Below are 21,560 nucleotides of genomic sequence, written 5' to 3'. Positions count from 1 at the left end.
AGCCTTCCCCTCTGCCTCCCACCTTGCAGGTCCCCTTCCAATCTCACCCCAAACACTCACCCCAAACTTCCATGCTAAACTTGCCGTAGAATCTGCTGTGGTTGGGTTGTCGGGGCAGACATGAGCTGGGGAGATTTGCAGACCTGCTGCCAGCCTGTACTGGACAGACCTGGGGCTCCGTGGCCCCCACACCCTCTCAGGGGAAGAGAGCAGAGGCAAGGGCCCGTGTGCAGTTTATCTCGGCCTCACCCCATGGGGACTTCACCATGAGGATCTCACACACACAAGCCTGCACCACTCCCGGCCCCCACCAGCTTCCCGGGGACTGGGAAAATTGGCCAAACATGATGGCACACTCTCCCCCTCCCCCGGCCCCTCTGGCCTTCATCGTAGACCTGCTGAGCTCTCATGGCACCAATGAGGAAACTGAGGACTGGAGAAAGAATGTGAGCTGTCTGAGGTCGTTTAGGTCTAACTCCCAGAGCAGTGCTGCTGCTGCTCCACACACTGAGCCGCAGTGTCATGCTTGGGAAATGTGAGGCCCACTCAGAGAGGCTGTGGGCTCTGTCTGAGCGCCTGGAGGAGAGCGGTGGGGCGGGCAGTGGGCAGCTGAGCTGTTTCCAAGCACTGATCTCACAAAGGAAGTGGTGAATCTGGGGAGGGCGGGCTGGACGCCGCTGTGTGCCTGCGTAGGTGTGTGTACCCATGTGTGTGGCACATGCATGTGTGTGCACACTCCTGTGTGTGTGAGTGTGCTCACCACCTTCAGGTCGTCTGTGACTGCCGTGCCTGTGTGCTGGGAAAGGGCTCTGGTGCTATTCTTGAGGCAGCATTCTCAGTCTACAGTCAGATCTGCTAACTGACCGCCAGAGAGCCTGGCCTGAGCAGGCATTGCTCCCCAGTACCAGACTGTTGGGGTGGGGAAGAGTGTGCCCCAGCACACACCTTGGAGGAAGAAACACAGGTCAGATGTCTTTCAGTTCTAGCTGCCTCCAAGCTCTGGCCTTTGCTGGGCCTTAGCTATGCCCTCAGGAATGCGGGCTGCTGGCCGGGGCCAGGGACACCTCTCAGTGACCCATGGAAGGAAGAGGGGAGCTGCAGAGGAGGGGAAGGCAGAGAATGGATGGGTCTCAGTGTAGCCCAGCGGTTCCGAGGAAGGGTGGGAGGGCTTGGACTGCAGAGACCTTGGGCAAGTCATCGTGCCTCTCTTGGCCTCCACTTCCTCATCTTTAACATGGGCTATGATGAGAGAAGAAATTGCCTCTTTGGGTTTCTTCGAGGATTAACTAGAACACGGTGATTAGCCCAGGAGTACTCCGTGCACAGTAAGCGCCTAGTTAGTGCTGTTGCTCCCAGAGCTGAGCTGAGCCTCAGAGTGGCCCTACAACCTTCTTATCCCATAGCACTCCTGTGGAGAACATCCCACTTTCTAGAGTAAGCTGAACCTGTACTTCAACTAAGCCAAAGGCCTGGGGTAAGAGCAGAGGCCCAGGCGTCTCCCTTGATACCTGCCCTCCACCTCTGGACCACCAGGCCCCAGGCCAACAGGACTGGCATTCGCTGGGCACTGGCCACCCTGGACACTGCACTGGGCTTGCGCACATGCCCTGACGTGGGCATCACTAGCCCATCCTACAGGGGGGTTAAGCAGCCTGTCCAGTGTGATCAAGCTGGTAGGGCCCCCCTGTATCTGACTACAGACCCTGTGCCCTCAGGGCACCTGCACCGCTGGGGCTCCATCACCGCTGGTCTCACACAGTGCTGGCCTGGCTGCTGGGAGTGGGGGGACCTGGAAGCAGGCTGAAGCCGGCCTGACGGGGGTCTGCTGGGCATGGACCCCTGCGTCAGATTCGTTGCTGGCGTGCACATTCCCAATTAAGCCGAGTAAATATTTACAGCCATTACGGCCATTGATCGCCTTCGATCCTAGGCGCTGCTGTGAGATGCCCCTGCTTACTCATGCTTTCTTAAAAACAGCTCTTCCCTGCGCATCTTTAATAATTCAGCTCCTATTTGTCTCCAAACGCAAACCTGAAAATGCCAACTCAGGGCCTTCGCCCCCTCTCTGGTCCCCCTCTCGTCCCCCCTGCCGGGGGCCCCTCTCCCCCTTTCTGCTGCAGATCCTGGCCTCCCTGCCCTGCCTCTGACCACTTCTAGGAGGGGCTCAGGATGTCTCTCACCTCCGACCGCAGCCACTGCCGGCTGCCGCAGCAGAAGTGAGCTGGGAGTAATTGAGTTGCAGGTCTGGGGCGAGAAGAGGCAGGAGCAGGAAGGTCTTGCCGGGGCTCCCCAGGGCGCCCTGAAGTGCTACTGGGCAGGGAGGGGCAGGGATCTGCGGCATCTCGAGGTGACAGGGGAGGCTGATCCTGAATGGGTCCCTGGACAGGCCTCAGCCCAGACCTCCCCTGCCAAAGGCTGGGGGTGGAGGTGAAGCCAAATCAATATGTATAGCATCTCCCGGGCACCAGGTCTTCTGGATGGGGCTGCTCCCCAGCGGCCTCTGAGAGCCATCCCATATGGGGTGGAGTCTAGGGGACTGTGTTGTGTCCCAGCCCTGCCCTCGGGGCAGGGTGACCAGGCGCTACCAAGAGCTCCACCACCAACTTCACTTCCCTCTCCCTCGAGGCCCCGTCCGGGTCACTGATCGGTGCTAAGGGAGACTCACCCATCCGTGCCCCCCAGGGCAGCTGCCCAGTGTAAAACTCTTACAGCCAGACAAACACCACAAGGGGCCCGAGAGGACAGGCACACAGTCACTAGAAGTGCAGCTGGCCTGGAGCCAGTGGCCACCGATGCAGAAGGCCCTTTCAGCCAGGGCTCCGGGGCTGTGGCTCCCAATCCCAGGTCACTGGGCTGGCACTGATCCCTCTTCTGCTCTCTGGTCTGAGAACACCCCATTGTGAAGCCGTGGGGCTCCCTGTCTGGCAGGCAATGTCCCAGGCTCTGGGGACATGGCAGGGAACCAGACAGAACAAAACCCCCTAGAGCTTATAGGCTATAAAATAAGATTGATGAATAAACGATATATTGGAAGGGAATAGGGCTGCAGAAATTACCTAGGACTGGGAAGAAGGGAGGGGTGCCTAGGGCAGGGCCTGCAGGGCACATGGCGTTCAAATACAGATCCGAGGGATGAGGGAGAGTGAAAGGGAAGCTGTCCAGGCAGGCAGAAGGGCAGCAAGGGCCAGAGCTCAGGGGTGAGGCGAGCTGGCGGGAGAGGCCCCTCCTGCTGTCGAAGGGTGGAGGCAGAGCCCGAGGGGTAGGTGAGGGGGCGGCAGGGCTTTGTGGCTGTCCAGGGTGGCAGTGGAGGAGGGAGGGAGCAGCGGTGCATTTGGAGGCACTCTGAAGATGGGACTGAAAGAATTTGCAGATGTCCTGGGTGTCAGTTGCATGCGAATGAGAGGAGTTAGGCCAAAGCTTTTGTCCTGAGCTGCTGGAAGAACCAAGCTGTTATTCACTGTGGTGGGAAAAACAGAAGCTGGCCTGGTGCGAGGGGAGGAGGGAGCTTGGCAGTAGCATTTCAAGTCTGAGACATCTAAAGAGATCCTAGCAGAGGCTTCAAGGAGGCAGGTGGGATCTGCAAGGGTTGGAACTGGAGGGATACATTTGGGGGTCATCAGCACATAGACGGATTTGAAGCCAAAAGACTGAGCAGAAGCGGCCCATGACTGAGCTAGGTGTGCACGCTGATGTCTAAAGGCCTCCTTGGCCCTGCTGCCTGCGCCCATCCCCAGAGCTTGGCTTGGACATTTGCAGAAGGCTGCTATTGTTTCTTCTGTTCAGAAAGACACCTATCCACATTTCAAAGAGTGCTCCACATCCTGTTCTGCCATCGGTAGCCACGAGGGCTCCCAGCTTCTTACCAGATCCAGCTGGCCAGTCACAACAGGAATACCCGCTGACCACGGCAGGTGCCTGACCCAGGCTGGGCCAAGGAGATCCCTTCCCAGATATTTTGACAGTGGGAGGCCCCATGACTGGGATGCAGAGGCTGTGACATGCAGGCCTGGGCAACTTCTTATAGCCAACCATGAAGCCACATGGAAGAAGCCACTTAAGAAGGGATGCTGACATGCGGCATCTGCATGTGAGAGGTGAAGGACATGGTGTGAGTGGACTTTTCTGGTCATCCCCACCCCGTTCTCTTCCCGTGGTTTGGTTTAAGGGCTAACAAGTCCCTTTGACTGAGCAAGTTCACTCAAGTTAGCCTTAATACAGCATCTCAGCATTCAGACAGAGAGAGGAGGCACAGGCCGAGGAATCCAGGGGCCCAGGAGCATAGGCAAAAGGCCGGTCCTCCTGAGCCCTCAAGCGGACTGCACAGAGCCAGGCGAGAACACGCATGTGACACACAAATGGCCCTGGCGCTCCGGGGCAGATGCGTACCAACAGGGGAACATATTGATGATCTGATTTTATTCTGAGTCAACTGTTTTAAGGTTTATATAAGGCTGGCCAGCCTCGGTGGCTCACGCCTATAATACCAGCACTTTGGGAGGCCAAGGTGGGCGGATAACCTGAGGTCAGGAGTTCAAGATCAGCCTGGCCAACATGTCGGAACGTCATCCCTTATTTTGAAAATATCAAAAAGAACTTACAAGTCATGGAGGAGAGTTCAGCATGCTCATCTTTCATCTAAAAGAAGTCCCAGAAAACAGGTGAGGGGATGGAGAGGAGGAGGTGTTCCTTAATATTAAAGAGAACAAATGTAAGCATTATTTCATTTCATCTTCAAGTGTGGGCCATGGGATATTGATATGTGTCATGTGGAAAGGTATTTTGTGGGCAAACACATTTGGGGAGTACTAGTCAGATGAGGCTACACAAATTCTTTCACTACAGAACTTCTCAGAGCCTTTACTATACTCTTTATATTTTCAAGACAATGTGGGGGTGGTGAAGAGCCCTGGCTTTGGAATCTCAGACCTGGGTTCTCAAGCCTTCCCTGCCTCTTTTTGTCTCTGCGTTTGGGAAGACCTTTTGTCCCTTTGGGCCTCAATTTTCTCATCTGTTAAATGGGAATCACAATTACATCCTTGGGGGTCTTCCAGACTTAGGGACAAAGGGAGAAGACAAATGTGAAGATGCTTAATAAAATGTAAGGTTATGTGAATGTGAAATGCCCTGTCTCGCGTGAGTTCTGTGACAGCCTCTGGCTGGGCCTCACTTGTCTCATCTGTGAAATGGGAGTTGGGGTAAAATCACTGTAGCTCCCCTACGCTGCATGCAGTCACGCTGCAGCTAGAGTGGTTGTTATAGAGAAAACAAAAACCAAACGAATGCTCCCTTGCTCTGAGGATAAATCCCCGGCCACAGGCTTGGCCATGCCCTTATAACTGTTTGACTGTCTGCCTGTACCTCTAGAGTGTAAGCTCCTTGAGGCCAGGGCCGCAGCTGCAGCATGTAATGCCACATCTGGCAGGCACAGAGTCGACTTGGGAAGTATTTGTCAAATGAGTAAATGCATGAACTTAGGCCTCTTCTAACTCTGAAATCTTACATCCCTCTGGATTGAGAAAAAAATCAAAAGCCATTCTCCCACTACTGCTGCGGGAAACAGACTGCCCTGGACCCTGACTCCTCCCCTATGGTGGCCTCACCAGGGCCCACCCTCAGCCAACCTAGCCTCGAAGAAGGGAATGCTTGGGTGTTTCCAGAGACTCCTCAGAGCACGTGCTCAGGGTAGAATCCTGATGCTTCTAGAGACAGTATGGGCAAGTCCTGTAGCCTCTGTTAGTTGCAGTTGTGACAGCTCGTAGGTGCATGGTGAGGATTCAATGATACTATGTCAGTGAGTGCCTAGGACAGTGCCTGGCACATGGTAAACAGCAATGAATGACACTGCTGCTATCCATTATTATTACCCAATTCCCTCACTGAGTGCTGAGGGCATGATGGGTGGCTGAGTCCTCCCAGCTTCCTTGAGGCAAAGGTGGGACTTGGATAGGGGGTGTCTCACTCCTGCCCAGCACCCTGGCTGCTCCCCTGCTGCTTTCTGACTCAGACCCCAAGGTTTTGATTCCCAAGTCATTCATCTGCATTCAGCTGACACAGGCCATCTGCAAGACACACACCTCTCTGAGCTGTCAGAAGACACCGCAGAAGCTGAGATCCTGGCATCAAGCGTCCCAGATGGAAATTCCCCAAGACACCCTTGGGCCCTCAGCTCAAGTTCAAACAAAGAAATGCTTATGTTCAGAGATCTTCACAGATCACCAGCGAGGATGTGACTTGAGAGCACTTTGCGTCAGCATCATAAAACATGAGGATTGATGACCCGTGCGAGTGGGGCGAGTGCCAGGGGAATGCAGGCTCTGAGTTGGCCGGCGGTGCTCCCTGTGTACACTCTGTGCAGAGGGTGCCAGCCTAGACTGGGTGGGGGGGGGGCATTAGAATAGTGCCGCACTAGTTAGCATGTCCCGCAGGCCCCTGTTTACAGCACACTGGCATGGGCATGTGTGCACCTGGTTCTCATGACAATATGCAGGGTGGGCAGGGGTTAAGGAATGCTTCCCCACTTTGGGGATGAGGGAAAATGAGGCTCAAGGAGGTGCGAAGCCAGGCAGCTAAGGTCACACACCCTTGGATCTCCCTACTCATCACTACCCTCTCCTCTTGCCAGCACAGAGAGGTGGGAAAGCCAAGTTCAGCCAAAACCCAGAAATTTACCCAGAGAAACTCACAAGCCCACATGGTGGGCCTTGTACAAACTCTAAGCATATGAAGAGAAGAGCTACAGCTGGCCTTACCCAGTCCTGCCATGCTGGGACTGGTCAGCTCCCCTGACTGCATCTGGATAGGGGCATGAAAAGACCCAAGATGGGATGAGAAACTCTCCACATGAGAGAGGAAATGGGAACCTTTCATCACTGGGGACCAGGAAGCAGGGTGAGGGGCTCACAGGACAAGCTGGCCTCAGACGTTCCCCTTCCATTGCCTGTTCAATGTTACTAGATACTTGCAGACTTCTGGCAGAACAGATGGGGATTTGGATATGCCTTGTAAGGGGATGGGGGCATGAAGAGAGATTCGTTCCCCTGACCAAGGGGGAATCAAACAGGTCACTGAGCGCTCAAGGGAGAATATTCCCGGAGCTATGCAGTGAGGGATCTGCTATCACAGTAACACTTGGGCATGTGTCAAGTCCCCACTTGGCCAAGTAGCTTGGTCTTCTCCTACCTTCCAAGTCTTTCCTGACCATGAGAACCATGGGAACCAGAACTACTTAATTAAGGAACATGAAATTCCTTTCCTTTCAGATCACTGGTCCTGATTCTGGCCTGAGATGCTAAGAGATCCCACAGCTCCTGTGATGGGAAAAGATCTATTCCCAGAATGTGGCTCCCACATGGGAAATTTTACCTGTTCAGTACTTCTTGTGGAATGTATCTACTAATGATATATTCTCTCAATTTTTGCTTAACTTGGAATGCCTTAATTTACCTTTCATTTTTTAAAAGACATTTTTGCTGGGTATAGAATTCTAGGATGGCCAGTTATTGTTCTTTGAGCAATAACATTTGAAAAATGTTCTTCCATTGTATTCTGGCTTCTGTGGTTTTTGTTGTGAAGTCTACCATCATTTTTGTATTGTTATTTCTCTGAGTACAATGTGTCTGTTTTTCTTCTGGATGCTTTTAAGGTTTTCTCTTTACCTCTAATTTTCAGCAGTTTGACCATGCACATGTCAGAATCTCCATACCATAGCAGATGTACCTACCTGTGGTTTTCTTTGTATTTATCCTGCCTGGGGTTCATTGAGCTTGTTAAACCCGTGATTTGATATCTTTCATCAGTTTTGGAAAATTTCTTCAAATTCTATTGTCATTTCTTTAAATTTTTTAAAATTATTAGCATAACTTATTCAAGTTCTAAGTATTTCTTCTAATTCTAATTCCATGCTTTTCTCTCTCTCCTTTTCTTCTGGGAGTCTAGTTATACATTTGTTAGACTTTTTTACTTTGACCCACATATCCTCATTAAATTCTTTTCTGCTTTTTTCTTCCATTCATTTTTAGGCCATTCACGTTTAAGGTAATGATTGATATGATTGGATTTACACTGCCATTTTGCTACTTGTTTTCTATTTGTCACATGCCTTTTTGTTCCTCTGTTCCTCCTTTATTATCATCTGCTGTATTTGCACTTCCTTGTCTCTTGCCATGTCTTGTAATTTTTTGTTGAACACTGTAGCTCTGTGACAGACAGTGTGAACTTCTTTTGCAGGTCACCCATGTTGTCAGGTTTAGGGGCAGTGAGAGACAGATGTGGATTCTAGTTTGTCCTTTTGAGTTCCAGTTTGTTCTCACTGTATCTTACTTCATGTCCAGTCTCTCTTCCCATTTTCTGGTCCTGCTGACCTACAGCAACTTCAGGCATATGCAGAGGCAACAGCCCTCAATAAGACTTCTTCCCCGGCTTCCACAACTATACAAGGTCTCATTCTTATAACAAAGCCCAGATTCCATATCAATCATAGTGGTTCCACGTCTCTGATCAAGCCTTCAATGATACAAGGTCCAAATTCTCTGTTAAATTTTAAACTACACTTTTCACTTATTTTATCCATTTCTTTTTTCTATTTTTAAAAACATATTTATCATAGTTATTTTGAACCATGTCCTTATCTGCTAACTTAAACATCTTAGTCATCTCTGGATTTTATTTCTATTGACTTCATAATCAGCCACTTTCTCCCTCTTCTCATGTCTAACAATTTTTTATTGCATGCTGGAAATTGTGAGTGATACGTTATATAGGCCCTGGATTTACTTACCTGCCTATAAAGAGCATTGAGTTTTGTTTTGGGGGGCATTTAAATTTCTGGCAAATCATACCATTCCTGTCGAAGTTTGCTTTTAGCCTTTGTTAGGGCGGGTCTGTTTCAGCTTTTTTCCTTATTCATAGAGTATAGCTCTTCTCTTAAGGCGTGATCTTAATCCTAACAAATGGCTTTTCTGAGGTCTCAACAGAAAGCCCAGGGTGTTCACCAGTCTGTGGGTGGGCCTGAACCTCCGTATTTCCTCAGTGCTGTCTGACCCCTGGGATCTTTGCTCTGCTCTCAACATCACGGCAGCTGTTCCCTGCAAGCACTCCAGAGTCTCTCCCTACTAATGCAGAGCCTAGCAATTAGCCAAGGCCCCAAAGGATCTTTTCATGCAGATTTTGGGGGCTACTTTTTCTCTGTGGCTCCCTCCTTTCCAGACCCCCATCACCTCAAATGTTAGCTGCCTTAGCAGCCTTGAACTCTGAGCTCTATTTCCTTTATCCAGCGTGACCACCAGTGCTGGGAGATCTTGTATGCACAGGATTTTGGAGAATATACTCAAAGATAAAGATGAAGTGAACTGTGGGGTCCATTCAGTGCAATTCTCTTTTCTCGAGGATCGTTGCCCTCTGTTTGTTGCTGTCCAGTGCCCTCCTAGAGTTGCTCTACAAACTCTATCCAGGTCCTAGTGTTGTTTTCAGTGGTCAGATTAGTCTGATGCCACCTACTCTATCATGCGTGGAACCTTCCTTTCCTGGATTTGAGGGGGCGGGGGAGGGAATGATGTCTGTATGGTTAAAAATACAAATTTATTCAAACTCATCAATGTTCCTGCTAGGTCTCTGAGCGTGTCATTGGGATATAAAATGAATCCTTTCTCTATCATAACAGCTGATGCTACAGCCCTTATTGAGTACCTCAAATGGACCAAGGCTTTATTCTAAAGTGCTTCATACATCTAATTGATGTCACCTTCCCACTCACTCTGAGACATATGCACTACTATCATTCCCATTTTATAGTTGCAGAAATCGAGTGATGTTGAGGCTAAGTTACTTGCCCAAGGTCTGTTGGCTTTATTACTTCCCCTTGATGATGTCCCCACCTCTCCAGTCCTTCTGCCGCTACCTGAGTCCAGGCCACCCTCATCTTTCACCCAAGCTCTCCGCTGTCCTCGTGACGGGTTTTTCTGCTTCTAGACTTCTCTGAAAAGCAGGGCCAGAGTAGAAAGGCGGGCAGCTAGGCTGGGGGTGCTGATGAGGACTGGGGCCAAGAAAGTCCAGGCCCAACCACGGGGCTACAGTGTGGGAAACTGGAGGTGGTGGGGGAAGCAGGAAAACAAACAGTGAATGCTTCTCAGTCAGGGATTAGGCCTGTGGGAGGAGACACAGGCCCAAGACTGACGGCCCACGAGGAGCAGGCAGACACCAGGCAAGGCAGAGGCCCCGAGGCATCGGCACAGCCAGGGCAGGAGGTGGGTGGGGAGGCAGGGGCCATGGGGCAGCATGTCACTGTGGCGCTGCCTTCAGGCTGAGTTCAAACCCCAGCTCTGCCTCTCACCAGCCGTGCACACTTGGGCACATCTCTTAGGCTCAGTTTCTCCACCTTAGAATCCATTTGAGGTTGACGTTAGCTTTGTGAAACAGAACACCTAATTATGGTGACTTAAATGAGACGAGTTTAGCTTTCTCAAGCAATGAGATATCCAGAGGTTTAGCTTGGCGGCTCCAGCCATCAGAGCCCAGGAACCTGTGTCCTTCTTTCATGGTTCCAGGGACAGTCATCATAAGCCCATCCCAGAAATGAGGAGGGAGAAATGGCAACAAGAGTATGCTAGCTGAGTCCTTCCCACTTCCATAAAGATGGTTTCCTAAAAGCCCTACCCAATGGTTTCTATTTATGTCCCATTGGCCCAAACTATATCACATGGCCATCTAGCCACAAAGACCCCGGGAAATGTAATTCTGTGGCAAAGAACACTGTCGCCCCCAACGAAATTAGATTTGATCTTAGCCAAAAGGCAGAGAAGCAATTCCAACAAGATAAGGAGTCTACTCGAGGGGAAGAAGGAGAGAGGTGACATGAAATCAGCAATCAGAAGTCTCTGCCACAGGGGTAAATGATGTCAATTCCTTTATCCGTGAGGTTGATGTGAGGAGGAAATCAGGACATTGGTGTAAAGCACCTAACAAGTACTTGTTCAGCAAATGGCAGCAGGTATTCTTGAGTTTGAGGAACTTTTCTAATGACCCCTCGAAGGCCCATCCCCAGAGAAAAGGCTTCATAAGCGCTTGCAGCATTGACTTGTCTAAGCCCCATCCAAAGAGAGACCCATCTGCACAGGCCGATGGGACACAGCCTGGAGCCTTCGTAAAGACCTGCCTTGGAGGAAGTTGATGCTCTTTACTTGCTATCTTGACTCAGCAGGTGGAGGATGAGGCTCTGGGCCCTGTGCCTAAATACCATAAGGAGCTGGGAGTTAGTGCAGACACTGCTGATTATCTGCCCCAATCTTTCCCTCTCTTCTTCCTCTTCTAAAAGCTCTGCTTTTGGCCCCAGTTTCAGGTGTCTCCCCTCCTCCTTCAGCCACAAGGGGAGCCAGGCCTGACTGATCTGATCATCATGTTTGTGGTAATTAGGTCAGGCCAGGCATGGTGGCTCAAGCCTGTAATCTCAGCACTCTCGGAGGCTGAGGCAGGCAGATCACTTGAGATCAGGAGATCGAGACCAGCCTGGCCAACATGGTGAAACCCTGTCTCTACCAAAAAAACACAGATAAATTAGCCAGGCATGGTGGCACATGCCTGTAATCCCAGCTACTTGGGAGGCTGAGGTGGGAGAATCACTTGAACTCAGGAGGCGGAGGTCACAGTGAGCTGAGATTGTGCCAATGCACTCCAGCGTGGGTGGCAGAGTAAGACCCTGTCAAAAAAAGAAAAAGATTGAAAATTATGATAATAATTAGGTCAGACCAGGTGCTGTAATAATGAGACCCCCAAAACCCAGTAACATCAGTCTTATCTCTTCTGTTTGGTCCAAAAGCAATTGGCTTTTCCAACACTGTGAATAAGCCTTCAATACCTGGTCTCTCCATCTCTCTTTCCACCTCTATTTCCAAATCGATAGCTCTTAGTTGATCTCATCTCTTTCCTTAAGGCATTAAAAAAAGTGTATTTCTTTCTCCCTTTCCCCCTAGGTGAGAGTTCTAGATTGGTGGGAGGCTCTGTTCCATGCAACCATTCAGGCACCCAGGCCCTTTCCACCCTGTGGCTGTGTTCTCCCCTAACCCCTAAGATCTGCATGGCTGAGGCTGGTCACCAACAAGTGTGAGTTCCAGCCAGTGGGAAAAGAGAAGAGAGAACAAGTAGGAGAGTCACTTACCATCTTAAGACCTCCGTCCCAGGCCGGGCACGGTGGCTCATGCCTGTAATCCCAGCACTCTGGGATGCCAAGGCAGGTGGATCACCTGAGTTCAGGAGTTTGAGACCAGCCTGGCCAACATGGCGAAACCCCGTTTCTACTAAAAATACAAAATTAGCCAGGCGTGGTGGTGCATACCTGTAATCCCAGCTGCTCAGGAGGTGCGGCAGGAGAATCACTTGAACCCAGGAGGCAGAGATTGCAGTGAGCTGAGATGGTGCCATTGCACTCCAGCTTGGGCAAAAAGAGTAAAACTCCATCTCAAAAACAAACAAACAAACAAACAAACAAAAACAAAACCTCCGTCCCCGAAGCAGCATTCATAGCTTCCTTTGGCAACAACGCACATCCACGCTAATTACAAGGAGGCCTGGGGAATGCAGTCCCTGCTAGATGGTCACACGTGTAGCTAAAACTTTGTTACTGTAGAAGAGAGGAGAATGGGTTTTGGTGGCAAGCTGGCAGTCTCTGCCACAGTGGTGGCCTCTTTTCTGTTGCCAGCAATTGATTTCGGCATGGCGTGTGACACAATTGTAGCCAATGAAACATGAGGGGATTTTTCATGAGAAGTTTATGGGAAAGTCTTTCTCACAGTAAGAGATGCCAGAAGAGATGGTTTCTTCTCCCCTTGGACAGTATCATGTCGGAATGTGATATCTGGAATTAGGCATCTGTTTTGTGATCATGATGGGAACAGGCTGTGGTTAAGGTAGATGCTCTAAAGCTGGTAGTGTAGTTAGATGCAAGAGCCCAGGTTCTTGCTGATACCACTGCATCTAAACTGGCTGCCCCGGAAGCCACCCTCTGGCTGGACTTCCCACGTGTGACATAGTACATTTCCTTATGATTTAAGCCAAGGAATGGGGTTTTCTGTTACCTGTAGCCATAAGCCTCCCAGATTTCATGTGAAGTTGGGCCAGAGCAGAGGCTGCGTGAAAGGGTTCTGTGCGGCCCCTGGGGGTCCGATTCAAGGGCGATATGGTTTGGGTCTGTGTCTCCACCCAAATCTCAAGTTGAATTGTAATCCCTAATGTTGGAGGTGGGGCCCCATGGGAGGTGACTGGATCATGGCGTTGTTTCTCATTGATGATTTAGCACCATCCACTTGGAGCTGTTCTCACGATAGAGAGTGAGTTCTTGTGAGACCTGGGTGTTTAAAAGTGTGTGGCACCTCCCCGCTCACTCTCTTTCTTGCTCCTGCTCCTGCCATGTGAGGCATGCCTGCTCCGCCTTCACCTTCCACCATGATTGAGGATACCAGCACCAAGCTTCCTGGTCAGCCTGTGGAACCATGAGATGAATATACCTCTTTTCTTTATAAATTACCCAGTCTCAGGGATTTCTTTATAGCAATGTGAGAATGGACTAATACAGAGGGCTTGGGCAATACTCTAAGGTCAAGATAGCTGGGCTTCCTTGGTGTCATTTTGTAGGTTGTCCTGGTTCTGAGGAAACAGGCTCTCCAGAAACAAGGTCTCTCTTGCGCGTCTTGAGACACTTTCATATCCATAGCCCATTGTGCAACAGGCAGGTAAATATCACCAAGTGACTCCATTTTACAAGGAGGAAAGGAAGGCTCAAAAAGGCAATGTGCTGTGGCCAAGTCCATGAACAGGCTAGGGTTGGGACCAGGAACTCAGCCCTGGTTCTCCTGGACTCCCAGGCCTGTGCTCTTGCTAGTGACACCAGGGCACCCTGTGCTGAAACAATTGGGAAAAGGTGTCATGTGAACCCTATCAATTATAATAAATATTTATACAAGGCAGGCAATAGCCATCCCTTCGGGAAGCTTGCAGTCTAGTGGGAGAGCAGAAACAAATAAACACATAAGCAAATATCTACGTTCCCATTGCAGTAACTGCAAGGAGGGAAAAGGACGGGGGTGGGGTGGATACTGATGACGGAGGAGATCTAGGAAGGTGACTCTGCGGAAGTGACATTAGAGTGCAGACCCCAAGGATGATGAGGCATAAACTGGGCAAAGACAGAGAGGAGGAAAAGTGTTCACAGTTCACAGAAGTGTGCGAAGACCCTGAGATGAGAGAGTGCTGGGCTCATTCTGGTAGCTGCGAGTGTGACCAGAGCCACATGAGCAAGGGAGAGGAGGGGCCCAGCCATGGGGGGCAAGGTTGAATTGAAATCATAGGCTTTGGAGCTGGACTGCTTGGGTTCAAATCCTGACTCTGGTTTATCAGCTGTGTGCCCTTAAGCAAAGCATTAACCACTCTATGCTTCAACTTCTTCCTCCTTTGCAGTTCTTACCTTAACAGAACTGTGAGGAATGAGGAGATGAATGATGTTGAAACACCTGGTACATAGTAAGTGCTTTAGCTGCTTGGATTAGGGGCCTTCTTAGGACTGTGGTCTTTGTTCCGTGAGTAGTGGAGAATGCATTAGCTAGGACCCTGTTGGCTGCAGGGGACAGCAACTCAACTCACTTTGGCTTAAGCCACAGTTGGCGGATTGATTGGTTCATATGTCTGAAAGACACAGGCTTAGATGTGTCGTGGGGCACGCAGCATTGCCAACTGGACTTGATCTCTTTGTCTTCATTTTTCGCTGTGTTTTCTCCTGAGGTGACTCCGTTCTCAGGCCCGCTGTTCCCACATGGTGGCAGCCTGGCCGCTTAGCTACTATAATCGCCTGCTTTTCCCCGGGCCAGTCTCATGGAGGGCTCTCACTATCCTGGCTCCCGTCTGGTGGCCATCCCTGAGCCAATCACTTTGGCAGCAGAGGGGTGGTATGGAGTGGAAAAGAGAAATTGACACTGATTGAGCCAACCTCCAAAGTCACCACACTGAGGCTGGGACAGGAAATTGGGGTGTGGTCACGAGCCACACAGGCAAACACGGCCAGTGCTGAACCACGGGGCCCCTGGTGGTTTCCAGTTGGGAAGGGGCACGGTCTGATTTTTGTCTTGAGATGATCATGCTGGTTGCTGAACCGAGAAGAGGTAGGAGGAGAACCACAGTGGAGGTGGGGAGAGGCACTGGGGACCCATGTCGGGAGTCCAGGAGGGAGAACGATGCTGCGGCTGGGCTGGTGGCGGTGGGGCAAAGATGGACGAGGAGGCACAGGGCAAGAGTGTGGTGACAGGCTGGACAGGGGTGGGGACAGGCAGATATTCCAAGGTAAGAGCCGGGGTTTTGGCTGAATAGCTGAGATGGGGAGACTTAGGGAGTGGCAGGTTGGGAGAGGATGAAGAGGTCAGCTTTGGAGGTACTGAGTTTGAGGAGCCTTGAGAGTGTGAAATTCCACTCCTGGGCATTCTTGTCTGGTTTCTATGAAATATGGGAAAAATAAATAAATTGAATAATGCCTGCTTTGCCCAGTAGAAAGCACAAGAACTAAACTAGAATAAGGCAGGCCTCCCCCAGCCCCACTCCGGAGAGTTGGGACTGGACCAGTGTGCTGAGCGGTTTTCACGGAATGGGTCCCTCAAACAGCATGCATCCAGCCCAGACCCGCCCTTATGAGTCAGGAGACCTCATGAAATCCCTGCGCAGCTAGGTGGTCAGGAACAGTTAGCATGGGACATCCAGGGAATGTCGGTCAAACTGACAGAGTCCCAGGCCCTGGGAACCGCCAGTGCAGCTGTGGTAACAAGACGGAAGATGCCGGGGCAGAGAGCCAAAATGCAGGGAGGAAGAGTGTGGCCCAGGCGGGTGTGTGCTAGTTCACAGGCAAAGGCAGCCAAGGCAGGGCTGCTAGAATCTGGGTTGGCTTCTTGGAGACAGAACTGGAGTGGCAGCTTCAATATTCCGGCCATGGTTGTGGCCTCAGGTGTGGGGTGCATGTCCAGGTTTGGAGTGACCCTCCACCCCAACCCCAAAGCAATTTCCTCTGAAAACTTCCTAAACTAGAGCAAGATGCAGGACATCCCTGTCTCCTAGTCATCCTGAGGACTTCAGGGGAGGGCTCAGGGCCCCAGCCTTCTCCAATCACCCCAAGGACCAGTGAACTGCTCCCTCCACATTGCCCCTCAACTTGTCCCCGCCTCTGGGGCAGTCCTTCCCTAACTCCCCGCCCTGAAGAGGTTTTTTTGCGTGTCCCTCACCTTCAGCCTGTGCTTCCCTCAAAGCAATAAGTGCCACCCACACGCAGCATACTGCCACATGGAGGCACTTGGGGTGTGCTGGGGATGGAGGAAATGCACGCCAGGGCAGACAGTCACCTGGGAAGGCACTTCATGGGTGGCAGGGGAGGGGGTACACGGGGCCTCAGGGCTCCCCCTCTGGCTTCCTTCTCCAAGTCCCAGGGAAGGGGAGTGTGATAAGACCCTCAGCCCAGCCTCAGTGGGCCCACGCTGGTGAGTGAGCCTGGGAGTCAGCTCCCCATCCATTAGGCCCGTAGCCCAGGCGGCTAATGCCGCGTGGACACTCTGCTCTCAGGCCTGGTATCCACTTAGGCGTTGTTAATATTTTACATGGCACAGCCAGAGGATCAATGTCTTGTTTATAGCTCAGGGTTTATGGGCAGTCATCGGAGCTCTCACTGGGAACTGGGAAGATGCTCAGGAGCACCCAGGGAAACAGAGGCAGAGAAGAGGCTTGGAGGCCAGCCTCAGGACCCCCAAGATGGCCTCATTTGCATGCTCAGTTCTCTATCTAATCTGACACGTGTCACCCTGTGAAGCTGGGCACATGCAGCTCTGAGGGTGCATTGCAGGGGCCATTGGAGCCCCCGCCACGTGCCAGCCTGCATCTCATTCCATCCTTTCAAGCCCCTGGAGAGGCTGGATTATTGTTCCCATTTTATGGATGAGGAAACTGAGGCTTAGAGGGGTTATGTACCACTAGGCTTTCACAGGTCACTAATGGAGGCTGAGCCGGCACTACCTGGGCACAGGCTGGATCTTGCTCAGCACTTAAGTGTGTAAATTACATTGCAGGAGGCTCTTTAACCTTAAAAGCTCTGCTCCAACAGAGCTGTTTTCTCTGGGGATTGTTAGCCTCTATGCTTAGAACTTTTGCCTTTGGTCAGTGGAGAATCACCACATCCCAATTAACTAGAATTAAAAGCTATGCATTTATAGTTCTTTATCGCCAACGGCTCAGACATTTAACTAGGCATGTGATACAGTGAGGCTGCACTGCGCAGCCCCTCTCCCGCTCAGTTCCCACCAGAAACAGGCTGGTGTCACGGGAAAGTCCCCGCTCCGGACTCCGCAGGCCTGGCTGTCCCTGTGCCCCTCACGCAATTAGCCCTCTAGCCTAGGTTTCCTCCCCCGTAAAATGGAGGAAGAGGAATGCCCACTGGGGGAGCCCTTTAAGAATCACACGTAAGCTCAAAGGCTTGGCACACATAGGCGCGCTCCAGGGGGCCCTCGCAGCCACGCGCTGCGGCTCCCACCCCACCCAGGCAGCGAGCTCTGTGCCTGGGACCAAGCACTGTGTTATGCTCAACATCAGCTGAATGAATGGCCGAGTGAGTGGCAGAGGCTCCCTAGATGGAAGCTGCAATTGCTCAGGCCGTGAGTCCAAACAGGACTCGCGCTGATAGGCGTGGAGCGGAGCTGGATTTCTCCCTTGGCTAACACAGCGGGAAGGATGAGGTGCGGGCCGTAGCCGCGCTGCCCGCGCTGAGTCCGTCCGGCGGGGATGCCCGCAGTGCGCCGCGCCCGCTGGAGGGCAGTAGAGGGCCAAGCTCCCGGCTCAGGTCTCCGGCCTCGCGGCTCCGAGGACCCCGGGCTCCGCCCGGCCACGCCTGGTCCTCTCCTATTTTCTCCTTTCTTTTAGCGGCTTCCCCTCCTTTACCAGCCCCCGGCAGGAAGAAAGCCACCCACAAACGAATAAGCATGCCCTTGCCCTGCCCATGCGTGGCACTCCGCATCCGCTTAGCTCTTCCCCGCCGCCCGAAGGCGGGCGTCTCCCTCTCTCTGCGGAGCAGGCGGCGGCGTCGGCTGCGAGTCCGTGACTCCACCAAGGTCACGCAGCAAAGTCAGCGACCAAGCTCCGTTCCGCAGACGCCAGGGCCAAAGCCCACACTTCCCCTAAAGCCCCGAGCGCACGCGGGTTTCCGGAACGGGAGAACTTTGGAAACCAACTTCTGCATTTTCAAAGGGGGCCAGCCCGGGCCCAGTTTAATCTCTGGCGGAGGACCCGGGTTGCGGGAAATGCGCCCGGGAGTGAGGGCTTCCCGGATCCCCAGCTGCCGACTCCGCGCAGGCCAGAGGGGCGGGGCGGGCCCGGCTCAGCGCCTCCCCGGGAGAGCGCAGCCACCGCCCCCTCCTCTCGGGCTCCCGGCCCCTCTCCAGCCCCTCGGCCCCCATCCTGCGCGTGGGAGAAACCGCCGACCGCGCGGCCTCCGGGGGCTGGCGGAGCAGCGGTGGCGACGCGCCAGACTCCGTCCCGGGCTGGCCCGTGCCGGGCGGGGCGGGGCCGGCTCCCTCCGCCTTTCCCGGGCTGGCGCGGGGGGGCCGCAGGGACGCCTCCCGGAGTGGCCGCCGCGCCTAGGCCAATGAGCGCGCGGGGAGCGGCATGGAGGCTGGGGCGGCCGGGAGTGCCCGGGACCCCCGCCGCCGCCGCCGCCGCCGCCGCCGCGCCCCCGCGACCCCGCGCCCGCGGGGCTGGAGAGGGGGCGACAGAGGCGCGGCGCCCGCGCCGGGCATGGAGGCGCCGCTGGCCCGCGCTGGCCGTCCGCGCTGCGTTTCGCGCCGCCGCGCCTCGAAGTTTGCCGGCTGACTCGGAAAGTTGCGCTCGGGCTCGGCCGCCGCGTCCAGCCGCCGCGTCCAGCCTCCGGCCAGACCCGCTCCCCGCCGCCGCCCTCCGCGGGGCCCCGGCCCAGCCAACCCCGCAGCCCCGCCTGCTGGGGGCATGTGAGCCGTCGCCGCCCCCGAGAGGCCGTGCGGGCTGCACGGGCCCTGGCGCCTCCGAGGCAGCGCGCGGGCGAGGGGTGCGCCCGGGCCCCAGGGCCCCAGGCAGTCCGGCTCGCCATGGGCATCCAGGGCATGGAGCTGTGCGCCATGGCCGTGGTGGTGCTGCTGTTCATCGCCGTCCTCAAGCAGTTCGGCATCCTGGAGCCCATATCCATGGAAGGTAACGCGTGGCCACTCGCCCCTCCGCCGCCTCCGCGGGAGACCAGTGGTCTGGAGGGAGGGACCAGCACCCGCACGCCGGGGTGCACTGGTCTGGCGAGGAGCGGCCTGGGCCGCCGCCCCCTCCCGGCTCCGGAGGGTTGGGCCTGGGACTAAGGAGACGTGGAGGGCCTGGGCTCCAGGAAGCCCCAGAGGGGACGATGCCGCAGCGCTTGGGCTGGGTGTGAGCGAGGCGCCTGGTGACACCTTGAGCGGACAGCCCCTGCCGTCCTAGGCCTGCAGTCCGAGCGCTCTTGGTGAGCACACCGGCTTGGGTCGCCCTGTAGCGGGAGGTGGCGCAAGGTGCAGATGACAGGAAGGACCCTCAGCCCAGGGCACCTGGCAGCCGGCGGTGGGGAGAGATTTGAGGCCTCTGCCGTGTGATGGGGCGTCCCCTTTCCCCCCGCACCTGGCATCCAGTTACCCCTCCCCAAGCAAGGTTCAAGCCCATGGGATCAGTAACCAAACCCGCAGGCGCCACATTTCTGTCTCAATAAAATATTAACTGAGGAGACAGACCCACACTTGGATCAGACACTGACGGCCCCCTGGGGCCCTTCCATGGTACACCTGGTTCTGAAGGGGACCCTGAAGCCAGGGATGTAGCTTTTCCCCTGTTCAAAAAGGCCCTGCACCTCTGGGCCGTGGGGAAGGGGCTATCTCGTCCTGTTCTCGTCCCTGTTGCCCTCTCCGAGGACATGGGCATCCTGCCTGCCCCAGCACTCTGCTGACCTTGCCGGGCTCCAGCTCTCAGTACTGAGACCCAGAGGCCTGAGAATGAGAGAGAGCGAGGCTGCCCCTGCCTAGGAGCTGCCCAGCAGCCCCTCGGGCATGGGGATGTGCCCCGAGTTCCTGCGAAGGGCTGCTGAGGGCGGGAAGGGGCAGGAAACAAGGCTTCCCTCCATTCTACCTTTGGTGTCCAAGGCTGGCTCTTTCCCCAAAGTCCACGGCCACATGCCCCTCAGAAGCCACTGGGCTCTGCCACACCTTCTCTCTTGGTGAGTGTATGAGGCCCAGAGAGAAAGGGCTTGCTCCAGGTGGTTCAGAGGGGTGCCACCAGGAGCTTTGGATTGGAGATGGGGGAGAAAGTGTCCCAGGCTGGGCCTTCACTCAGCCGGATGCTGGCCCTGGCAGGGGGAATCTGTGACAGGGAACTTCGTGGAAAATACAGGTGCTGGGATTGGGGCAGAGTGTGGAGGGGTGAGCGTCCTGTGCTGCTATGCCTCAGAGGACCGTGCCTCTTGCAGGGATTGCCATCCCCTGTCCCCTTGTCCCATTTTCTTTCCCCATCTGGAGGCTGGGGTGGGCGTGGGGGGTGGCTGGTGCCCAGGGAAGCCGTGACCTCTCCATTGCTCTTCCCTGATCCTCGGGGCCTCCAGTGGCCAGGAGCAACAGCCAGCCTCACTTCACTTAGTACTTCAGACCTTCCTAACAGCGGGTTCACCCACAGTCGGGGGCAGTGTGAAATTTGCCTTTGTGATTTCTGAGGAGGTTTCTTTGCAAGGTGGACAATATGCACAAGACGACAGATGGTTTATTCCACCTGCCAAAAACCCCATTCAGGCTCCCATGAGTCTCCGTTTTCTGGTGTATGTGCCCACTCATACCCCTGGAGTTCTGGGGTCTTGATCCAGTTCGGGGAGCTCAGAGCCTCAGAGTCAGCCAGGCCTGTGCTGAGATCCTGTCACCTTCATAAACTGGCTGTAAAAATCCCTTAAACAGTCCAAGCCTCAGTTCACCATCTGTAAAGTGGGGCTGATAAGAATTCCTGCTCACTAGGGCTGTGGCAGGCTTGAACCAGTCAGTGGAGATTGCATGGATAATAAATGTGCAGGCTTTGTGAGCTGTGCTTATCAGGGATACTAGCAATGAGTATGTGAGTGATACTCACAATAACAGCACTGATTCATGGTTGCAGCCATTCTCTCACTCAGACACCCCCACCCCCGTCAGAGAGAGGGCGTCGTGAGTTCCAGATGTTCTGTTGGTGGGGAATGGTGTTAGCCAGCCGAGGGCCTGGAAGCTCCCATTGGCCAGGCAGTGTCTAAGGAACTGTCAGATGAGCTGTGAGGAGCCCAGGCTGTCCCACCAGCCTGGATGTGAGCTATCCTCAGCGCCGCTGGAGGCCGGAAGGGGACTGTTGCCCTAGCTCCCCTCCAAGCCTGCGCGTGTGCAGTCAGAGTGGTCTCTTGTCCTCTCTGAGCCTCCGTGGTTCTCATCTGTAATAGACCAGAGTTATGGTGCCCTGGGGATTGTTAGGAACTAATGGATCTGGGTTCTGGGGATGCAGCCTTCTAG

At 53.9% G+C, this 21,560-nt stretch overlaps 1 protein-coding gene across 3 annotated transcripts in view; it reads left to right on the top strand.

Moving 5' to 3' along the window:
* KCNIP3 (potassium voltage-gated channel interacting protein 3) overlaps nt 1-21,560 on the top strand; it is a 91,201-nt gene that overhangs the window by 31,227 nt on the left and 38,414 nt on the right. Inside the window, exon 1 of one of the 3 annotated variants that reach the window (XM_055242349.2) lies at nt 19,118-19,224. The exons of the other annotated variants lie outside the window; for them this stretch is intronic. Within the exon in view, the coding sequence (XP_055098324.1) occupies nt 19,122-19,224 (103 nt within the window). The 5' untranslated portion in view covers nt 19,118-19,121. Of the gene's footprint in view, nt 1-19,117; nt 19,225-21,560 lie in introns of those variants that run through there. 3 annotated transcript variants of the gene reach the window in all.

The sequence above is a fragment of the Symphalangus syndactylus genome, chromosome 14 (genome assembly GCF_028878055.3).
Source record: "Symphalangus syndactylus isolate Jambi chromosome 14, NHGRI_mSymSyn1-v2.1_pri, whole genome shotgun sequence".
NCBI classification, from domain to species: domain Eukaryota; kingdom Metazoa; phylum Chordata; class Mammalia; order Primates; family Hylobatidae; genus Symphalangus; species Symphalangus syndactylus.
This window is presented reverse-complemented; position numbering and strand designations above follow the sequence as displayed.